This window comes from Salarias fasciatus, chromosome 9, assembly GCF_902148845.1.
Source record: "Salarias fasciatus chromosome 9, fSalaFa1.1, whole genome shotgun sequence".
In the NCBI taxonomy this organism is placed as follows: domain Eukaryota; kingdom Metazoa; phylum Chordata; class Actinopteri; order Blenniiformes; family Blenniidae; genus Salarias; species Salarias fasciatus.
The window spans coordinates 154,070-170,123 of NC_043753.1; the positions used below are offsets into that span (position 1 = coordinate 154,070).

General features: G+C 46.4%; 1 protein-coding gene across 1 annotated transcript in view; it reads left to right on the forward strand.

Moving 5' to 3' along the window:
- Positions 1-1,250: 1,250 nt before the first annotated feature.
- Positions 1,251-16,054, forward strand: part of LOC115394192 (NACHT, LRR and PYD domains-containing protein 12-like) — a 29,079-nt gene continuing 14,275 nt past the window's right edge. Inside the window, exons 1-3 of the mRNA XM_030099407.1 lie at positions 1,251-1,546; positions 11,729-11,902; positions 12,172-12,354. Of these exons, the coding sequence (XP_029955267.1) occupies positions 1,290-1,546; positions 11,729-11,902; positions 12,172-12,354 (614 nt within the window). The 5' untranslated portion in view covers positions 1,251-1,289. The remainder of the gene's footprint in view (positions 1,547-11,728; positions 11,903-12,171; positions 12,355-16,054) is intronic.

Here is a 16,054-nt window from a genome sequence, read left to right on the forward strand (position 1 = left end):
TGGCCGGCAGCGGAAAAACCTTCTCGGTGCACAAGTTCACTCTGGACTGGGCCGAGGGCCTGGAGAACCAGGATGTCAGTGTGCTGGTTGTTCTCTCCTTCAGGGAGCTGAACCTGATCAGAGAGCGGCCGTACAGTCTTCTCACGCTGCTCCATGTTTTCCATCCGGCGCTCCAGAAGCTGACGGCAGAGGAGCTGGCTGTCTGCAAGCTGCTGTTCATCTTTGACGGTCTGGATGAAAGCAGACTTTCTCTGGACTTCAGCAGCAAACAGCAGCTGGTTGACATCTCCAAGCAGTCTTCAGTCAGCGTGCTGCTCACTAACCTCATCCGGGGGGATATGCTGCCCTCGGCTCGGGTCTGGATCACTTCCAGACCTGCGGCAGCCAATCAGATCCCTCCATCATGTGTGGACAGACTGACAGAAGTGCGAGGCTTCACTGACGCCCAGAAGGAGGAGTACTTCAGGAGGAGGCTGAGTGATGAGGAGCTGAGCAGCAGAATCATCTCCCACGTCCAGACATCCAGGAGCCTCCACATCATGTGTGGAATCCCAGTCTTCTGCTGGATCACTGCGACAGTTCTGGAGCACATGTTGAGCAGCGAGCAGAGAGGAGAGCTGCCCCAGACCCTGACTGACATGTACTCCCACTTTGTGCTGGTTCAGACACACAGGAAGAAGCTCAAGTACCATGAAGGACCTGAGACGGGTCCACAGGAGCTGACGGAGGCTGACAGGGAGCTTCTTCTGAAGCTGGGCAGGATGGCCTTGGAACATCTGGACAATGGAAACATCCTGTTCTACCAAGAAGACCTGGAGCAGTGCGGTCTGGATGTGACTGAGGCCTCGCTGTTCTCTGGAGTTTGTACTCAGATATTCAAAAGAGAGTCTGTGATCTTCCAGAAAGCCGTCTACAGCTTCGTCCATCTGAGTGTTCAGGAGTTTCTGGCTGCAGTCTTCATGTTCTACTGTTTCACCAACAGGAAGACAGACGTACTGAAGACCCTCCTCGGAGAGAAAAAGACTATTGTTGAAAAAGTGTTGAAGTTATTCACAAAGAATGATGTTGATGATGAGGCTCTCTCATCTATGGAAGAGTTCCTGAAGAAAGTCCTGCAGAAATCCCTCAGAAGTCAGAACGGCCACCTGGACCTGTTCGTCCGCTTCCTTCATGGCCTCTCTCTGAAATCCAACCAGAGACTCTTAGAAGGTCTGCTGGGTCGGACAGAGATCAGTCCAGAAACCATCCAGAGAGTCATCCAGAACCTGAAGGAGATCAGCAGTGATGAAATGTCTCCTGACAGAAACATCAACATCTTCCACTGTCTGATGGAGATGAAGGACCTCTCAGTACATCAGGATATCCAGAAGTTTCTGAAGTCAAAGAACAGATCAGAGAAACTCTCTGAGATCCAGTGCTCAGCTCTGGCCTACATGCTGCAGATGTCAGACCAGGTCCTGGAGGAGTTTCACCTGAAGGAGTACAACACATCAGAGGAGGGACGACGGAGACTGATGCCAGCTGTGAGGAACTGCAGGAAGGCTCGGTGAGTCCACATGTCATCATGATCAATGTCTCAGTGATGTTTGTAGAAAGTAGTTCCTGTAGTTCCTCTGTGGAGATATTCCTCAATCAGGGCTCGATATTAATGCCTGTGTGATCGTCCTGGAGAACAAAATATGTCTGTCCACTTGTTCAACCTGAGGAGTTGATCGTGCTGCAGAAACTCCTGATGCTGTTTGGTTTAAGACCAGAAGACAAGCTGAACGTGCTGCCATGCCTTCTTAGGGTATTTCTGTGCAAGAGTGAGCGCCACCAAATGGCCTGGTGTATGAACTGCATTGTTTTTAGTTTTCATGATGTCCCAGGGATGAAGATTCATGTAACCCCAACATTGTTCATACTCCAGACAATTTTTGTCTGAAAGTTACTTTTATTTACAGGCCTTTAAGGTTGCTGTTATTAAACCTCTCCTCAAAAAGCCCACCCTTGATCCAGGAGTTCTAACAAGTTACAGACCAATATCTAATCTTCCCTTTATTTCTAAAATCCTAGAGAAAGCTGTTGCGAGTCAGCTTTGCGACCATTTATATAACAATGTCCTATTAGAGTCTTTTCAATCAGGTTTCAGAGCTCATCACAGTACAGAGACAGCTCTGGTAAAAGTCACTAATAATCTTCTCACAGCCTCAGATAGAGGACTGGTCTCTGTTCTGGTCCTGTTAGATCCCAGTGCTGCATTTGATACTGTTTATCATTGTATTCTACTACAGAGACTAGAATATACTAATGGGATTAAAGGTTCAGCATTAAACTGGTTTCAATCATATTTTACAGACTGGTTCCACTTTGTTAATGTTAATGATGATTCTTCAGCCTGGATAAAAGTTAAATATGGAGTCCCACAGGATTCTGTTTTAGGACCTATACTCTTCACATTATACATGCTTCCTGTAGGGAACATCATCAGGAAACACTCCATTAACTTCCACTGTTATGCAGATGATACACAGATCTACCTATCCCTGAAACCAGATGATACCGATCAACTTTTCAAATTAGAAGCTTGTCTTAATGACATAAAAACCTGGACGAGTCATAATTTTCTCCTCCTAAATTCAGATAAAACAGAATTTATTTTATTTGTCCCAAAACACCTGAGAGAAAAATTATCTAATCAAATACTGACCCTAGATGGTGTTGCTTTAACTCCCAGTAACACTGTGAGGAACCTGGGAGTGATCTTTGACCAAGACTCATCCTTTAATTCCCACATTAAACAGGTCTGCAGGACTTCCTTCTTTCACCTGCGTAATATTTCCAAAATCAGGAACATACCGACTCAAAGCGATGCTGAGAAATTAATCCATGCATTTGTTACCTCCCGAGTAGACTACTGTAATTCCTTGTGATCAGGGGGCCCCAATAACTGCCTAAAAAGTCTCCAACTCGTTCAAAATGCTGCAGCAAGAGTTCTCACAAGAACCAGTGGGAGAGATCATATCACCCCAATATTAGCTTCCCCTCACTGGCTTCCCGTTAAATCTGGAATTGAATTCAAAATCCTCCTCTTAGCCTATAAAGCCCTAAACAACCAGGCCCCATCATATCTTAAACAGCTATTAGTCCCATACTGTCCCAGGAGAATGCTTCGTTCTCAGAGTGCTGGTCTGCTGGAGGTTCCTTGGTTCTCTAAAATTAGAACAGGAGGTAGAGCTTTCAGGCTCCTGTTAAGTGGAACCACCTCCCAGTGTCTGTAAGGGAGGCTGACACAGTCTCGGTTTTTAAGACGAGGCTTAAAGGGGCTGTATCGTGCAAAATTCACTTTTTGTATGTTTTAACCTTGTGATATAGTTATGTACTCACCTAAAACACCCCCAAAGCGTTTTTTTTTTCCTCCGTGCCTGCGTGTTTAAGCTTTCCTCCTGTTTGTGCTGCTCAGAGAGGCAGCCCCTCCCGCACCCATGAAAACGCTCTGTTTTCCCACGTTGACGTCACACTGTGAAGACGGCTCTCCTGAGCCCCCCTCCCGCAGGCCCTCGGCAATCAGCGTTGCTGCTTTTTGGAACTCCGATTTCGAGGATAAACTTTGACCATCATCTGAAAGCAACAGTCCAGCAAGAGCAAGAGTCTGAAGGGTCTGAAGGGTCTGCGCTTGGTGAGTTTCTCACAGGAAAAGACGTTTTTGCGCGTGGAGAAGCTAGAGCTAAAGAGCTAAAGCTAGCTAGCATATTCGTTCTGAAGCGCTGATTGGTTGAAGTAGCTGTCAGTCAAAGTCCACAGGGGGAGAGGCGGGATTTTCAGTGAAACAGAGCGTTTTCTCTTCCGGGTTTCAGAATTAGCCCCAGAAAATCTTTTATTTCACACAAAATTACTTTTCCTTAGCGCCAAAAATAAACTATTACCATGTTAATGCCATTTCTAGGGTTTGGACTAGCTAAAAAAGCATGATACAGCCCCTTTAAGACCTTTCTATTCAATAAAGCTTACAGTTAGGGGTCACGCCTGCTCTCTCTCTCTCTCTCTCTCTCTCTCTCTCTCTCTCTCTCTCTCTCTCTCTCTCTCTCTCTCTCTCTCGGTGCATGCTGGGAGTGGGCGGCGGCTGGAGTGTGTGAGAGCGTGGTGTATGTTGTGTGGCGTTTAGCTTGTTTTTTCTGTTTGTTTAAGTTGTTAATGTTCACATTCACCGTAGTTTATTAATCACAGAGCACATTTATTAGTTTATATCGTTTATTTGGGTTCTTGGTGGGTTTTGCGGTCTGTTTGGGGGAGGTCTGGCTGCTGCCATGACCAACCTCAGACAGCTCACCCGCAAACACGGGGTCCGGGTGGTGGCCCAGTTCCCCTGCAGCGTGGAGGACGTGGCCCTGGCTGTGGGGGAGAAAGTGGGCTACGATAATGTTAAGTCGGTCGCGAGGATGAACAGCGCCGTGGTGATCTTCCTGGATCAGGTGGAGCAGGCTAACGCTGTGGTGGAGTCGGGCATTACCATCGCGGACAGGTTCGTCCCGGTCCAGCCGCTGTCTCAGCCTGCTGTCTGGGTCGTCCTGTCCAACGTCTCTCCCTTTGTGCCAGATGAGCTTCTGATCCGTGAGCTGTCCAGATTTGGAAAGGTGGTGTCCTCGGTGAAGGACATCCTGTCTGGATGTAAGTCTCAGCTGCTGAAGAACGCCGTGTGCCACAGAAGACATGTTTTTATGATACTCAATAACCGGAGCGAGGAGCTGAACCTCCGATTCCGCGTGAGAGTAAATGATTATGATTACATGGTTTTCGTGAGCTCAGCTGGCATGAAGTGCTTTGGCTGTGGACAGGAGGGGCACACCATCAGGGCCTGCCCGGCTGCGTCTGCTCCATCTGGTTCAGCGGAGTCTGGCTCTGCTGGGTCTGGCTCGGTGGAGGCGGGGCTGGCGGGACCGGGTTCCACGGGACCCGGCGCTGCCGCCGTGGCTGCAGCTGCTCCGGGCCCGGCGCCGCGGGCCAATGCCTGGGGGGTCCCCCCACCGGCGGCAGCTCCGCGCTCCGGGCTCCCGGGGGACGGGGCGGCCCCGGTTCAGTCCGAGCGGCCGACTGCGGCTCCTCCCAGTGTAAACAACACTGCGGAGGTGGAGGGGAAAAAAGAGAAAAAACAGGGAAAAAAAAGTGGGTGAGGGAGGGGAGGAGAAGCAAGGTGAGGTGGAGGGACAGGTGGAGTGGGATCAGGGTGAGACAGTGGTGGAGGAGCAGTTGGAGGAGGGACAGGTGGTGGAGGAGGAACAGGGGGAGAAAGTAGTGGAGGAACAGGTGGAGGAGGAGCAGGTGGAAAGGGAGAAGGGAGGAGAAGCAGGCAGGAACGCCTCCTGGGCTGAACAGGTGGAGGAGGCAGAGATGGAGGAGGACAGAGTGGACAGGGTAAAACCAGGTAAAAGAAAGAAAAAAGGCAACAATGCAGACGCAAAGAAAAGCTGTGTGGAGGGGCGAGTGTCAGACAGTGACAGTGAGTGTGTGTCAGACCGCAGCGATATTTCTTTTAGCAGCTCACAGAGAAACAGGTCACCATACAGCGCAGACAAAATAAAAATTTTCTTACACCAGACCAAAAACCAGCACAGGGTGAAGGTGGGGGATCATTTCCCTGATTTGAATGGTTTTATTCTATCGGCCAGGATCCATATGAGCAACAGACAGGAGTCTGGCATCACTGACCAAGAATGCTATCATTTAAAAAAACTGGTGCCAAAAAACAATTAAATGATGAAGGTGGCAGCCAAGTGTTTTTTAATTAATTAATTTGTTCTTATCCTGGTTTTAGACATCTCATTTACCATGGATGTTTTTAAGCTGGGTGTTTTAAACATAAATGGAGCCAGAGATCTGAGGAAAAGACAGTCAGTTTATGAGACAGCCACACTTAAGAAGATCGACGTCCTGTTCCTTCAGGAAACTCATAGTGAATTTACCATTGAAGCTGAATGGAGGAGGGAATGGGGGGGGGGGGGGGGGCATCTTAAGCCACCTTCCTCCTCTCAGTGGAGGAGTGGGCCTCCTCTTCTCCAGGGCTTTTAACCCCAACTCCCTGGAGGTCCAGCATTGTGTACAGGGGAGGCTACTTTTAGTTAAAGCCCAGTTCCACCATTTTAAACTTGTATTTATTAACATTTACGCTCCAACAGCCGGTGCAGAGAGGAAGCAGTTTTTCCTCAAACTGTCTGAGGTGGTAAGTGGGTGTGGGTCGGAGGACTATTTGTTTGTGGGGGGGGATTTTAACTGCACGGAAGACGCGACTTTGGATCGCAGCCATGCAGAGCCTCATCCAGCCTCTCAGCATGTCTTGAAGCAGCTGGTCCACTCTCAGGGCATTGTGGACGTCTGGAGAAGGATGCATCCTGACTGTCGGCAGTACACCTGGTCCCACTGTAGAGAGAGCAGGGTCTCCTCAGCCAGGCTACATCGTATTTATTGTTTTAAGCATCATTTTAATGTTTTTAGAAGGTGTGATATTTTACCTGTTGGTTTTACTGATCATTGTCTACTTTTAAGCAGTATTTTTTTATCAGGGATGTCCGGCCAGGGAGCGCTTACTGGCATTTTAACTCTGTTTTAACCTTTGATAGAAGTTTTAGGGAGGCTTTAGTGTTTTTTTGGCAGGGTTTTAGACAGAGGAAGGGAGATTTTAGCAGTCTGAGGCAGTGGTGGGACCACAGTAAGACGCAGATCAAACTCCTGTGTCAGCAGCACACCCTCAATGTCACAAGTGATATCACCAGATCTATGAAGGATCTAGAGACCGAGATAGTGGAACTGGAGCATTTAAGTGAGTCCACAGGAAATCGAGGTGACTTTGAACACCTCAAAAGGAAAAAAATGGCTTTAGCCGACCTGCTGAACGTTAAAGTGCAGGGCGCACTGGTTCGGTCTCGGTACCAGACCATCACAGGGATGGATGCTCCCTCTAGCTTCTTCTTTAGCCTGGAGAAAAAGGCCGGACAGGGGAGAGTGATCCATGCACTGCTCTCAGACACGGGGGAGGAGATCACCGAACCATGCCAGATACGGAGGACGGCGGTGGACTTCTACTCCGCCCTGTATGGGAGTGAGTTCACAGAGGAGCAGGAGCTCCTGGAGGGGTTCCTGAGGGGACTGCCTCGTGTCTCCGAGGAGACCAACGAACAACTGGAGGCCTGCCTGGACATGCAGGAGCTGCGGGCAGCGCTGCAGGCGATACCAACGGGCAGGTCTCCTGGGATCGACGGGCTGACCGCCGAGTTCTACAAGGCGTTCTGGGACATCCTGGGTACGGATGTCCTGGACGTGTACAACGAGTGTCTGGCCTCTGGTTCCTTGCCAGTGTCCTGCAGGAGAGCAGTTCTCACTCTGCTCCCCGAGAAGGGGAACCTGCAGGACATCAAGAACTGGCGCCCCGTGTCCTTGCTCTGTGTGGATTGCAAACTCCTGTCCAAGGTCTTGGCCTCCAGGCTGGGGAGGGCTATGGAGCAGGTCATCCACCGGGATCAGACCTACTGTGTCCCCGGCAGGTCCATGGTGGACAACGTCCACCTGATTCGGGATGTTTTGGAAGTCTGTAGTTCTTTGGACATCGATGCTGGTCTGATTTCAGTAGACCAGGAAAAGGCTTTTGACCGAGTTGAACACAGCTTCCTTTGGAGGGTCATGGAAAGTTTTGGGTTCGGTGCTGGTTTCATAGCTAAGATCCAGGTGCTGTACAGGGACATCGAGAGTGTGCTGAAGATCAACGGCAGTCTGTGTGCTCCTTTTAGGGTGTGTAGAGGTGTCAGGCAGGGCTGTGCTCTGTCTGGGATGCTCTATGCGCTCTCCCTGGAGCCCCTCCTCTCTAAGCTACGTTCCAGTCTGCAGGGTCTGCTTTTACCGGGTTTTAGTGAAAGCATGATTTTATCGGCCTATGCAGACGATCTTATTGTTTTTATAAGGAATCAAGGGGACGTAGATATTTTAGGTAATATTATTAAAGATTTTAATGTGGCATCCGCAGCAAGGGTCAACTGGGGGAAGAGCGAGGCCCTTGCTGTCGGCAGGTGGCATGGCGGTCTCCCAGTTCTTCCCCAAAATTTAACTTGGAGGAGGGAGGGCCTCAAATATCTGGGCATTTATGTCGGTAAGGAACATTTTGTTCGGAAGAACTGGTAGACCGTCATGGAAAAGGTGGAGGCTAAGTTCTCCAAGTGGAGGTGGCTCCTCCCAAAAATGTCACTTCGGGGCAGAGTCTTGGTTTTAAATAACCTGGTTGCATCCCAGCTGTGGCATCGACTCACCAGTGCAGACCCCCCTCCAGGTCTCCTGGCTCAAATTCAAAAGACAATGATCAATTTCTTCTGGGATGGTCTGCACTGCCACAGGGGGTGCTGTTTTTAGACAAAGAGGAGGGGGCCCAGGGCCTGATCCACTTGGCCAGCCGGACCGCCACTTTTAGACTCCAGTTCCTGCAGAGGTACCTCGCAGGACCGGCGGATCTGGTGTGGAGAGGCGTGGCCAGCTGCATCCTGAGGCATGCCAATAAGTTGGGGTTGGATGATGTTCTGTTTTTGACTAATCCCAAATTTCAAAATCTCAAGGGGCTGCCTCCGTTTTACCAGAGTTTATTTAAATGCTGGGCCTTGTTTTCACGCAGAAGGTGCCTGAAAGCCGACTCTCTGCACTGGCTGTTGAAAGAACCCCTGATCCACGGATCCAGACTGGACATCAGCGGAGCCTCGACCCCCGGCCTGACCGGAAGACTGATCCAGTCTGGGACCCTCACCGTGGGTCAGCTTGTGGATGCTGTGGGGCCGGACCTGAACGACGCCCAGACCCTGGGCTCTCTGCTGGGGATACAGTCCATCCGGGTGTTCCAGGGGCTCCAGGAGAGGTGGAGGAGTGCACTGACGCCCAGAGACAGGAGCCTGCTGAGGAGGTACAGCCAAGGAGAACTCTCCCCGGATGCTGACGACCCCTTGCCCGAGGTCCTGCTGAGCCTGGAGCTGGGGGATCTGTCCGGCCCCCTCCTGAAGACCACACAGCCTGAGAGACTATCCTTGCACAAAGCAGACAAAAAGATTTTTTACAGGAACTGTGTGAAGAGCATCCACAAGGGTGGACTGAGCAACAGGCCCCCCACTGTGTGGTCACAGAGACTGGGACAGGCTGATCCTGGACCCGGCCCACAGTGGAGGATTTTATACAAGCCCCCTTGAAAAAACGGACTGGAGACCTCCAGTGGAGGATTTTACACGGTGCCATCGCCTCCAATGCTTTTATCTCTGTCCTCAACCCTGCTGTTTTAAACACGTGCCCCTTCTGCCATGAGAGAGAGACTGTCTACCACGTTTTTACCGAGTGTAAGAGGCTTACAGGCTTCTTCACTCTTTTAACGGCGGTTTTTTTTAGTGTTGCTTTTACTAAGAGAACTTTTATCATGGGAGCTGGCTACAGACAAAAAGAAAAAAACCAAGTGGCAGCTCCTCAATTTTATCTCAGGAGAAGCCAAGATGGCGATTTATGTCAGCAGGAGGAACAAGGTTGAGGGCAGAGAAGGACAGGACGTCAGAGAAGTGTGGCAGGTCAATGTCAAATCCAGACTCTGGCTCGAATACCGGTTTTTTAAACAAAACAATGATTTAAACACTTTTAAAGAGGTCTGGTGTTTTAAGGACATTCTGTGCTGTATGGACAACAATGAAATTCATTTTGCATATTTTTTAATTTGAAAATGTGAATGGTTTTTAAGAGTCTGACACACACTGTATCACTGTAAACTCTGTAAATAAAAGTGTGGTTTAAAAATCAAAAATCTCTCTCTCTCTCTCTCTGTCTCTCTCTGTCTCTCTCTCTCTCTCTCTCTCAACTATTATGTAACTGTTCTGTAAGGTGATGTTGGGAAAATGAGTCGTGGATTTATTGTATAAATCTGTGAACCTGTGTCCACTTCAATGGAAATAAAATGATCTCTCCCCCTCTCTCTCTCTTTCCACTGTGGGAGACCAAAAAGTCAAAACACCAAAACCCTGGACGAAGAGGCTGTCTCTTAGGTGGACAGGAGCCGTGCTTGAGGGATCGCAGACAGAACATCAATCGCGGCTTATCCATTGAGACAGCCTGGATTCAGTGGGTGCAATTCTAATTGGGCATCAATCAAAACAGCTGCTCCACTGATTAGTTGAGGTAACCTGGACCCAGTGGGTGTAAGCGTTTACTTAACCCCGGGCTCCTACCATGTGGAACCGGCTCCCAGTTCTGCTCCTTCTCTCGTTTCAATGTAATTTCATTGTACTACTGTAATTCCATTGTATTGCTACATGCCATTGATGATTGTTCCTCTTGTAACCTATGTACCCTGTGTTTATATATGAATTGTATGTAGATACAAGAAACTGTCTGTCCTATCTCCTCTTTCTGTCCCCTCACCCCAACCGGAACAGCAGAAAGCCGCCACCTCTGAGCCTGGTTCTGCAAAGGTTTCTTCCTGTTAAAAGGTAGTTTTTCCTTTCCACAGTGGCTTATGCTTGCTCATGTGGATCTGTTGGGTTTTCTCTGTAAAAGTGTCTAGAAACAACCATGTTGTAATTAGCACTTCATAAATAAAGCTGAATTGAATTGAAGCTGAATTCAACTAGCAAGTGTCTTTTTTTTCCTGACTAGAAATGACAAAGGCTTTTTCCAAAAGTTAATAAGGTGACGTACAAGATGCTCTGTTGTGGAAAAAAATTTCTCAGCTTTTACCTGGATTTGAACAAAAAGTAGCATGTCCAAAATTATCCATACCCTTCTCAATAATCAATATAAAATCCTTCATTACCTATTACAGCAATCAAACTCTTCCTGGAATTGCTGAGCAGCTTTTTACGAGTACATGTCTCCACTGGGTTTTTTTTTCCCCCATTCATTTTCAGCAGTGAGCTCCAACTCTTTCTGTTTGGAGGGTCTTTCCATCACTCTGATCTTTAGCTTCTTCACGGAATCTCAGTTAGATTCCTGTCAGGACTTTGGTGGGCCGCTGCAAAAACTTCATGTTTTGGACCACTAACCATTTATTCAACACTTTTTACTGAGATTTTTGGGTTGTTTTTGTGTTGAAATCTCCACTGGAGCCCATGGCCAGGTTCCTCTGCAGACTGTCTGATGTTGTTGTTCAGAATCTTGATGTGTTGCTCTTTTTTCATGGTGCAGTTCTCTGTGATCAGGTTCCCTGGCCCACTGGCTGAAATCCCCCAGAGCATTCAGTTCCCTCTACCATGATTATCAGTGAGGAAGGTGTTCTTTGGGTCGAAAGTCTCTCCTTTTTTTCCACCAAATGAAGATAAGTCATTGTGGCCAAACGATGGGAAAAAAAAATTAAACCAGAGAAAGAAACTCAGAACGCTGTGAACAAAGATCAGTTCAGTCAGAATATTTTGCACACACACACACACACACACACACACACACACACACACACACACACACACACACACACACACACACACACACACACACACACACACACATACACATACACAGATCATCCTAACACAGAAAATATTGAGGTCAAACCCACAACCTTCCTGCTCTGAGGCATTAACCTCTACTCCACCATGCGGCCCGTCAGTCTTCACTGCTCCATGACTCCAGAACTCCATGTTCTCTCCTTCATGAAGCCAAAGTCAAACCAGAGAAGAAGATCTGAAGCTCTGATGTCAAACAGTCCAACAAAGTGTCCTCTCTCATAACGTCCTGTCCTCTCTGTGTCTCATTACAGACTTTCTGACTGTAGACTCTCTGATTCTCACTGTGAAGTGATCTCCTCAGCTCTGAAGTCTGACCCCTCCCATCTGAAACATCTGAACCTGAGTTACAACAAGCTGAAGGAATCATCAGTGAAGATTCTGTGTTCTGGACTGGAGAGTCCAAACTGTAACCTGGAGACTCTGAGGTCAGTTCACTGTCTGAAGTTAGAATCTGTTGAAGTCAAATGACTGAGAGGAGTTTAGGAGGATTCCAGATGTTGGAGGGACAGAGAGTGGACTGAGCTCTGCAGCATGTTAGTGATCAGCATGTTGATGAGAGCTCTTCTCCTCCTGGTGGCTTCAGCTGTTTGGACTTTACATTTCTAAACTCTTCCAGTCGGAACCTTCTTCAGCTCTCAATAACTTTAACATCAAACTTTGTCCTCGAATCTCACTTCTTTCTCTCTTTATTTAGGTTGTTTTACTGCAGTTTGTCACAGACCAGCTGTTCTTCTCTAGCCTCGGCTCTGAAGTCCAACCCCTCCCTCCTGAAACATCTGAAACATCTGGACCTGAGTGTGAACGAGCTGCAGGATTCAGGAGTTGAGCAGCTGTGTGGTTTTCTCGGGAATCCACTCTGCAGTCTGGAGGATCTGAGGTCAAACTCCATGTTTGAGTTTGTGTTGTGTGACAGTTGTGTTGACACTGATCAAATCAGTCACAATAATTTTGTTTCATCTATTTTAATTTGTAAGTCCACAAAAACATTATGGCACTTACGAGAAATCACATCTGTACACTTCCTTTTTTCAAGTTTTATATATCGAGCGAAGTAAAGATGAATAGAATAAAACACAAACAGAAAAACAAAGTGTCAAACATCGTAACAAAATCTGTAAAATAACATACAATAATGAATAATTGCAGGAGTGTGGGGGGATTAAGCCTAAATATTACTGTAAAGTCAATGAATAGCTGCCATTTCTTGTGAAATTTGTTTAGCTTGTCCTGCCTGGAGAGTCTCATTTTTTCTACTTTTTAAAAAACATCACCTCGTTAGTCCAAAGTGCATTGGATGGAGCATTTTGGGATTTCCAGTGGAGGAGGAGATGGCATCTCGCTATCAGAGAAGTGAACGCCAAAACCTCTAACGGCACAGATGAGAAGTGAGAATGTTCTTCAGGAAACCCAAAGACAGTCATATGAGAAGAAATGTCAGTTGTTCTCATAGTGGGCAGGATTCTTCTGATGTCTGTCCCACAGTCCTCTGCATAAACTCATCTATTGTTGAGATCTGCTCAATATGTCCAGCACTCCTTTTCATCCTGGAACCCACATTTATCAATTAAAAAAAGAGAGAGAGAATTCTGCAGCTTTGGCACCTCATCTCTGAAATAAAGATCCAATCATGATGAAAAATCCTTTTATATTACATAATTTTAGCAAGCACTGCAGAGGTGCAAGATAAATTAACATTATAACATAGAGGGTCTGCAATAAATGTACACATATATGTCTTTTAGCTGATCATTGTCTGAAGAGATATGAAAAAAGACAGCAAAGCTAGTGCAATTTTAAGAAATTTATTAAAATTTCAAATGTAAAAAAATAAATAATATATACATAAACTAATTGAATAATATAGATTAAATAAAATAGACAATATAAAAAATGTAAATATTGTAATACATAAAAGTATAAAATTACAATGAAAAAATGGAAGAGCCTCAGGGGGCACATACTTGAGGTTAGTATTCCTAGACAGCCTGCCTGTTCCCTGCAGAGACTGGTTCCCCATGAGCTAATAAGCTACTCAGCTTGTTCCAAATTAAGCATAACTGTGCTGGCTACATAAATAATTTTGTGTATTTGAAATTTCACATGTGCCTTCACTTGGGGATCCAATCTTTCCAGGGAAGGGGCTAGACTATCGAGGAATAACTGATCCTCGCTGAGTGGAGGTGCTGGTGCGGGTGGATGAGCTGCCTGGTCCCGCCGGGCCCGCAGTGTCTCCAGGAGCAGGTCCTGGATCTCACGGTGTCGTGAGTCCTCATCCTCCCGCACCCTCTTTTTTCTTCTCTTCCTTCCTGTATGTCAAAGAAACGATACGAACGACAATGCATAAAATTAATGTGTGTGTTTAATGATGATGCAAAAACATACGCAAAGTACAAAAAAATAAAAAAATAAAGCCGCAAGCGGCATTGGTCGGGACCGAGCCTCCCCGCCGGCCCACGACTGAGACGTCCCCATACCTTGCTGGGAGAAATCCAGGTCACCGGTAGTTTTGCTACTCTGTAAACATCCATTTTCTTGATTTTAATTCGTTTTATGTTATAAAAGGGCTTGTATTTTGAAGGAATTTTGGGCTTTTATTTTGGACAGGTAGCATATGCTGTCATTGACACTGGTTAACCCCAAATTGTCAATGTGTTTTGTGTGAAAGGTCATTTTTCACAAAATTTGGACTTTTATTTTGAAAGTGTTTGATGCTCTTGTTTTGACACTCCAGAAACCTTTTAGACCTTAATGAGACGAACGCGTGAGTGTTGGTTTGACATTTCAATGACATTCCTGTGGGCCATGGCGAACATTTTCGTTTTTGTAGGTGGGGCTAGAGAGCAGATGGGGTTAATTTTTCTATTTCATAAAACTTTTCACCAGTCTGGATGTGCGTGCCAAATTTGGTGAGTTTTCGTGCATGTTTAGGGGGTCAAATTTGCATTCAAACCGGAGGGACATAAAATTAAAAACAAACAGACGAAAAACAATAGAGACCTTGCCCGAAGGGCTCGGCCCCTAAAAAAAGGAAATAGATCAAACTTTGTCATGTACATACAAATCACAAGTCTGGCCTGAAGCAGGGACAACAGCAGGGGCAGAAGAAGGGCCGGAGGGGGCGGAACCCGAAGCCGCGGGAGTCAGTGGGGCTGGTGTTTTAGGGGTGGTAGGGGTTGCTGGGGTGGAGGCAGCAGGCCCCTCATCCCCATCTTCACTGACTGTGTCACCTTCTGCATTACTGATAAGAATGTATGAATGTTTCAGAAAGGATAAAACAAATACACTCAAGTCAAACTGTAAGGGAGATAGAGGTGTAAGGCGCAGTTCTTTAGGAATGATCCAGCTTCTGAGATGGGGTTGGTAAGAACACAGGAGGGAGGTTTATTGCTCTTCAGGGGTCTATTTCACCAAGCAGGTTTTAAGAAAATTCTGTGTTGAATAACCCGGAAATGAGGAAAACTCTGAGATTTCAATTACACAAAGGGAGATAACTCAAATCAGAGAAAGAGGAGTAACTCCAGCCTGTTCCACTAGGAGAGGTAACTTAAACTGTCGGTCAGTTACCGCAGTAACACACTCCGTGACTCTAACCTGGTCGGGAGCAGGTTTTTCTGAGTCAACCCTGAAGTTTCTCTCTGGCTCCGCCCCCTTTCAGCCACACGCGCTGTTTCATTTCCTCATTATTTCAGTCAGCTGGCGAGTTTTTGTGTAGCTGTCAAAATTTCATGTCCTTTTATCAGCGATCCTGCAGATGAAGGAGCGGCATTACTGCAGCGTGATTTGAATATTCGTCGGGAGATTATTTACAGACCGCGCATAGTTTTGGCGTTTCCGGACAGTTATCTTTATGAACGGTACCGCTTCACGTCTCAATCCGCTACATTCACAATCTTTTCCGTCCATATTTTGCAACATAACTAAACATAGTCGCGCACTCACATCCCAGCAGATATTTCTTTGACTGGTAACTGGGAATACATAGTGGACATTAAATTATCCAGCTGCACATGAATTGAATGAAATGAACCTCTGGTGTTTACTGAACATCATGTCACAGTGTTGATCTGTGATGTGAAAGTTGAAGGACCATCCTGCTGCTGACCAGCCATGATCTGTTACAAAGATCCTCTGTGAGGGCAGCAGACACGGTTTCATCCTCCTCATCCTAGATAAATAACATCTTTCAGTATATTTGCGTATATTTTTCCAAACTAACATTTGGCAAAAATATTCAGAGTATTTCCTCCTGACAGTTTCAGGTTGGTTGTAGCACGAAGGAGCTCCAGCAGGCAGATAGAACCTTCCCAATCTGGGCCAAAAGAAGAAAAGGACATGAAAGACAAAATAAATATTTGTATCAATAACATTTTTAAAATATTATACTCAAATAATAGATAATAATATTAGATTAAATAGGATTAATTATTTAACATAACATGATATAGATGTGTGACATAAAACAACAGCACAGTCCATCAGCCACTTAGTATTTATGCTACTTTACAATGTTAAACATGCTTAAAAAGATGTGCCTCAATGAGATTATGCCGAGGTCTTTTGAACAATGTTTTTATATT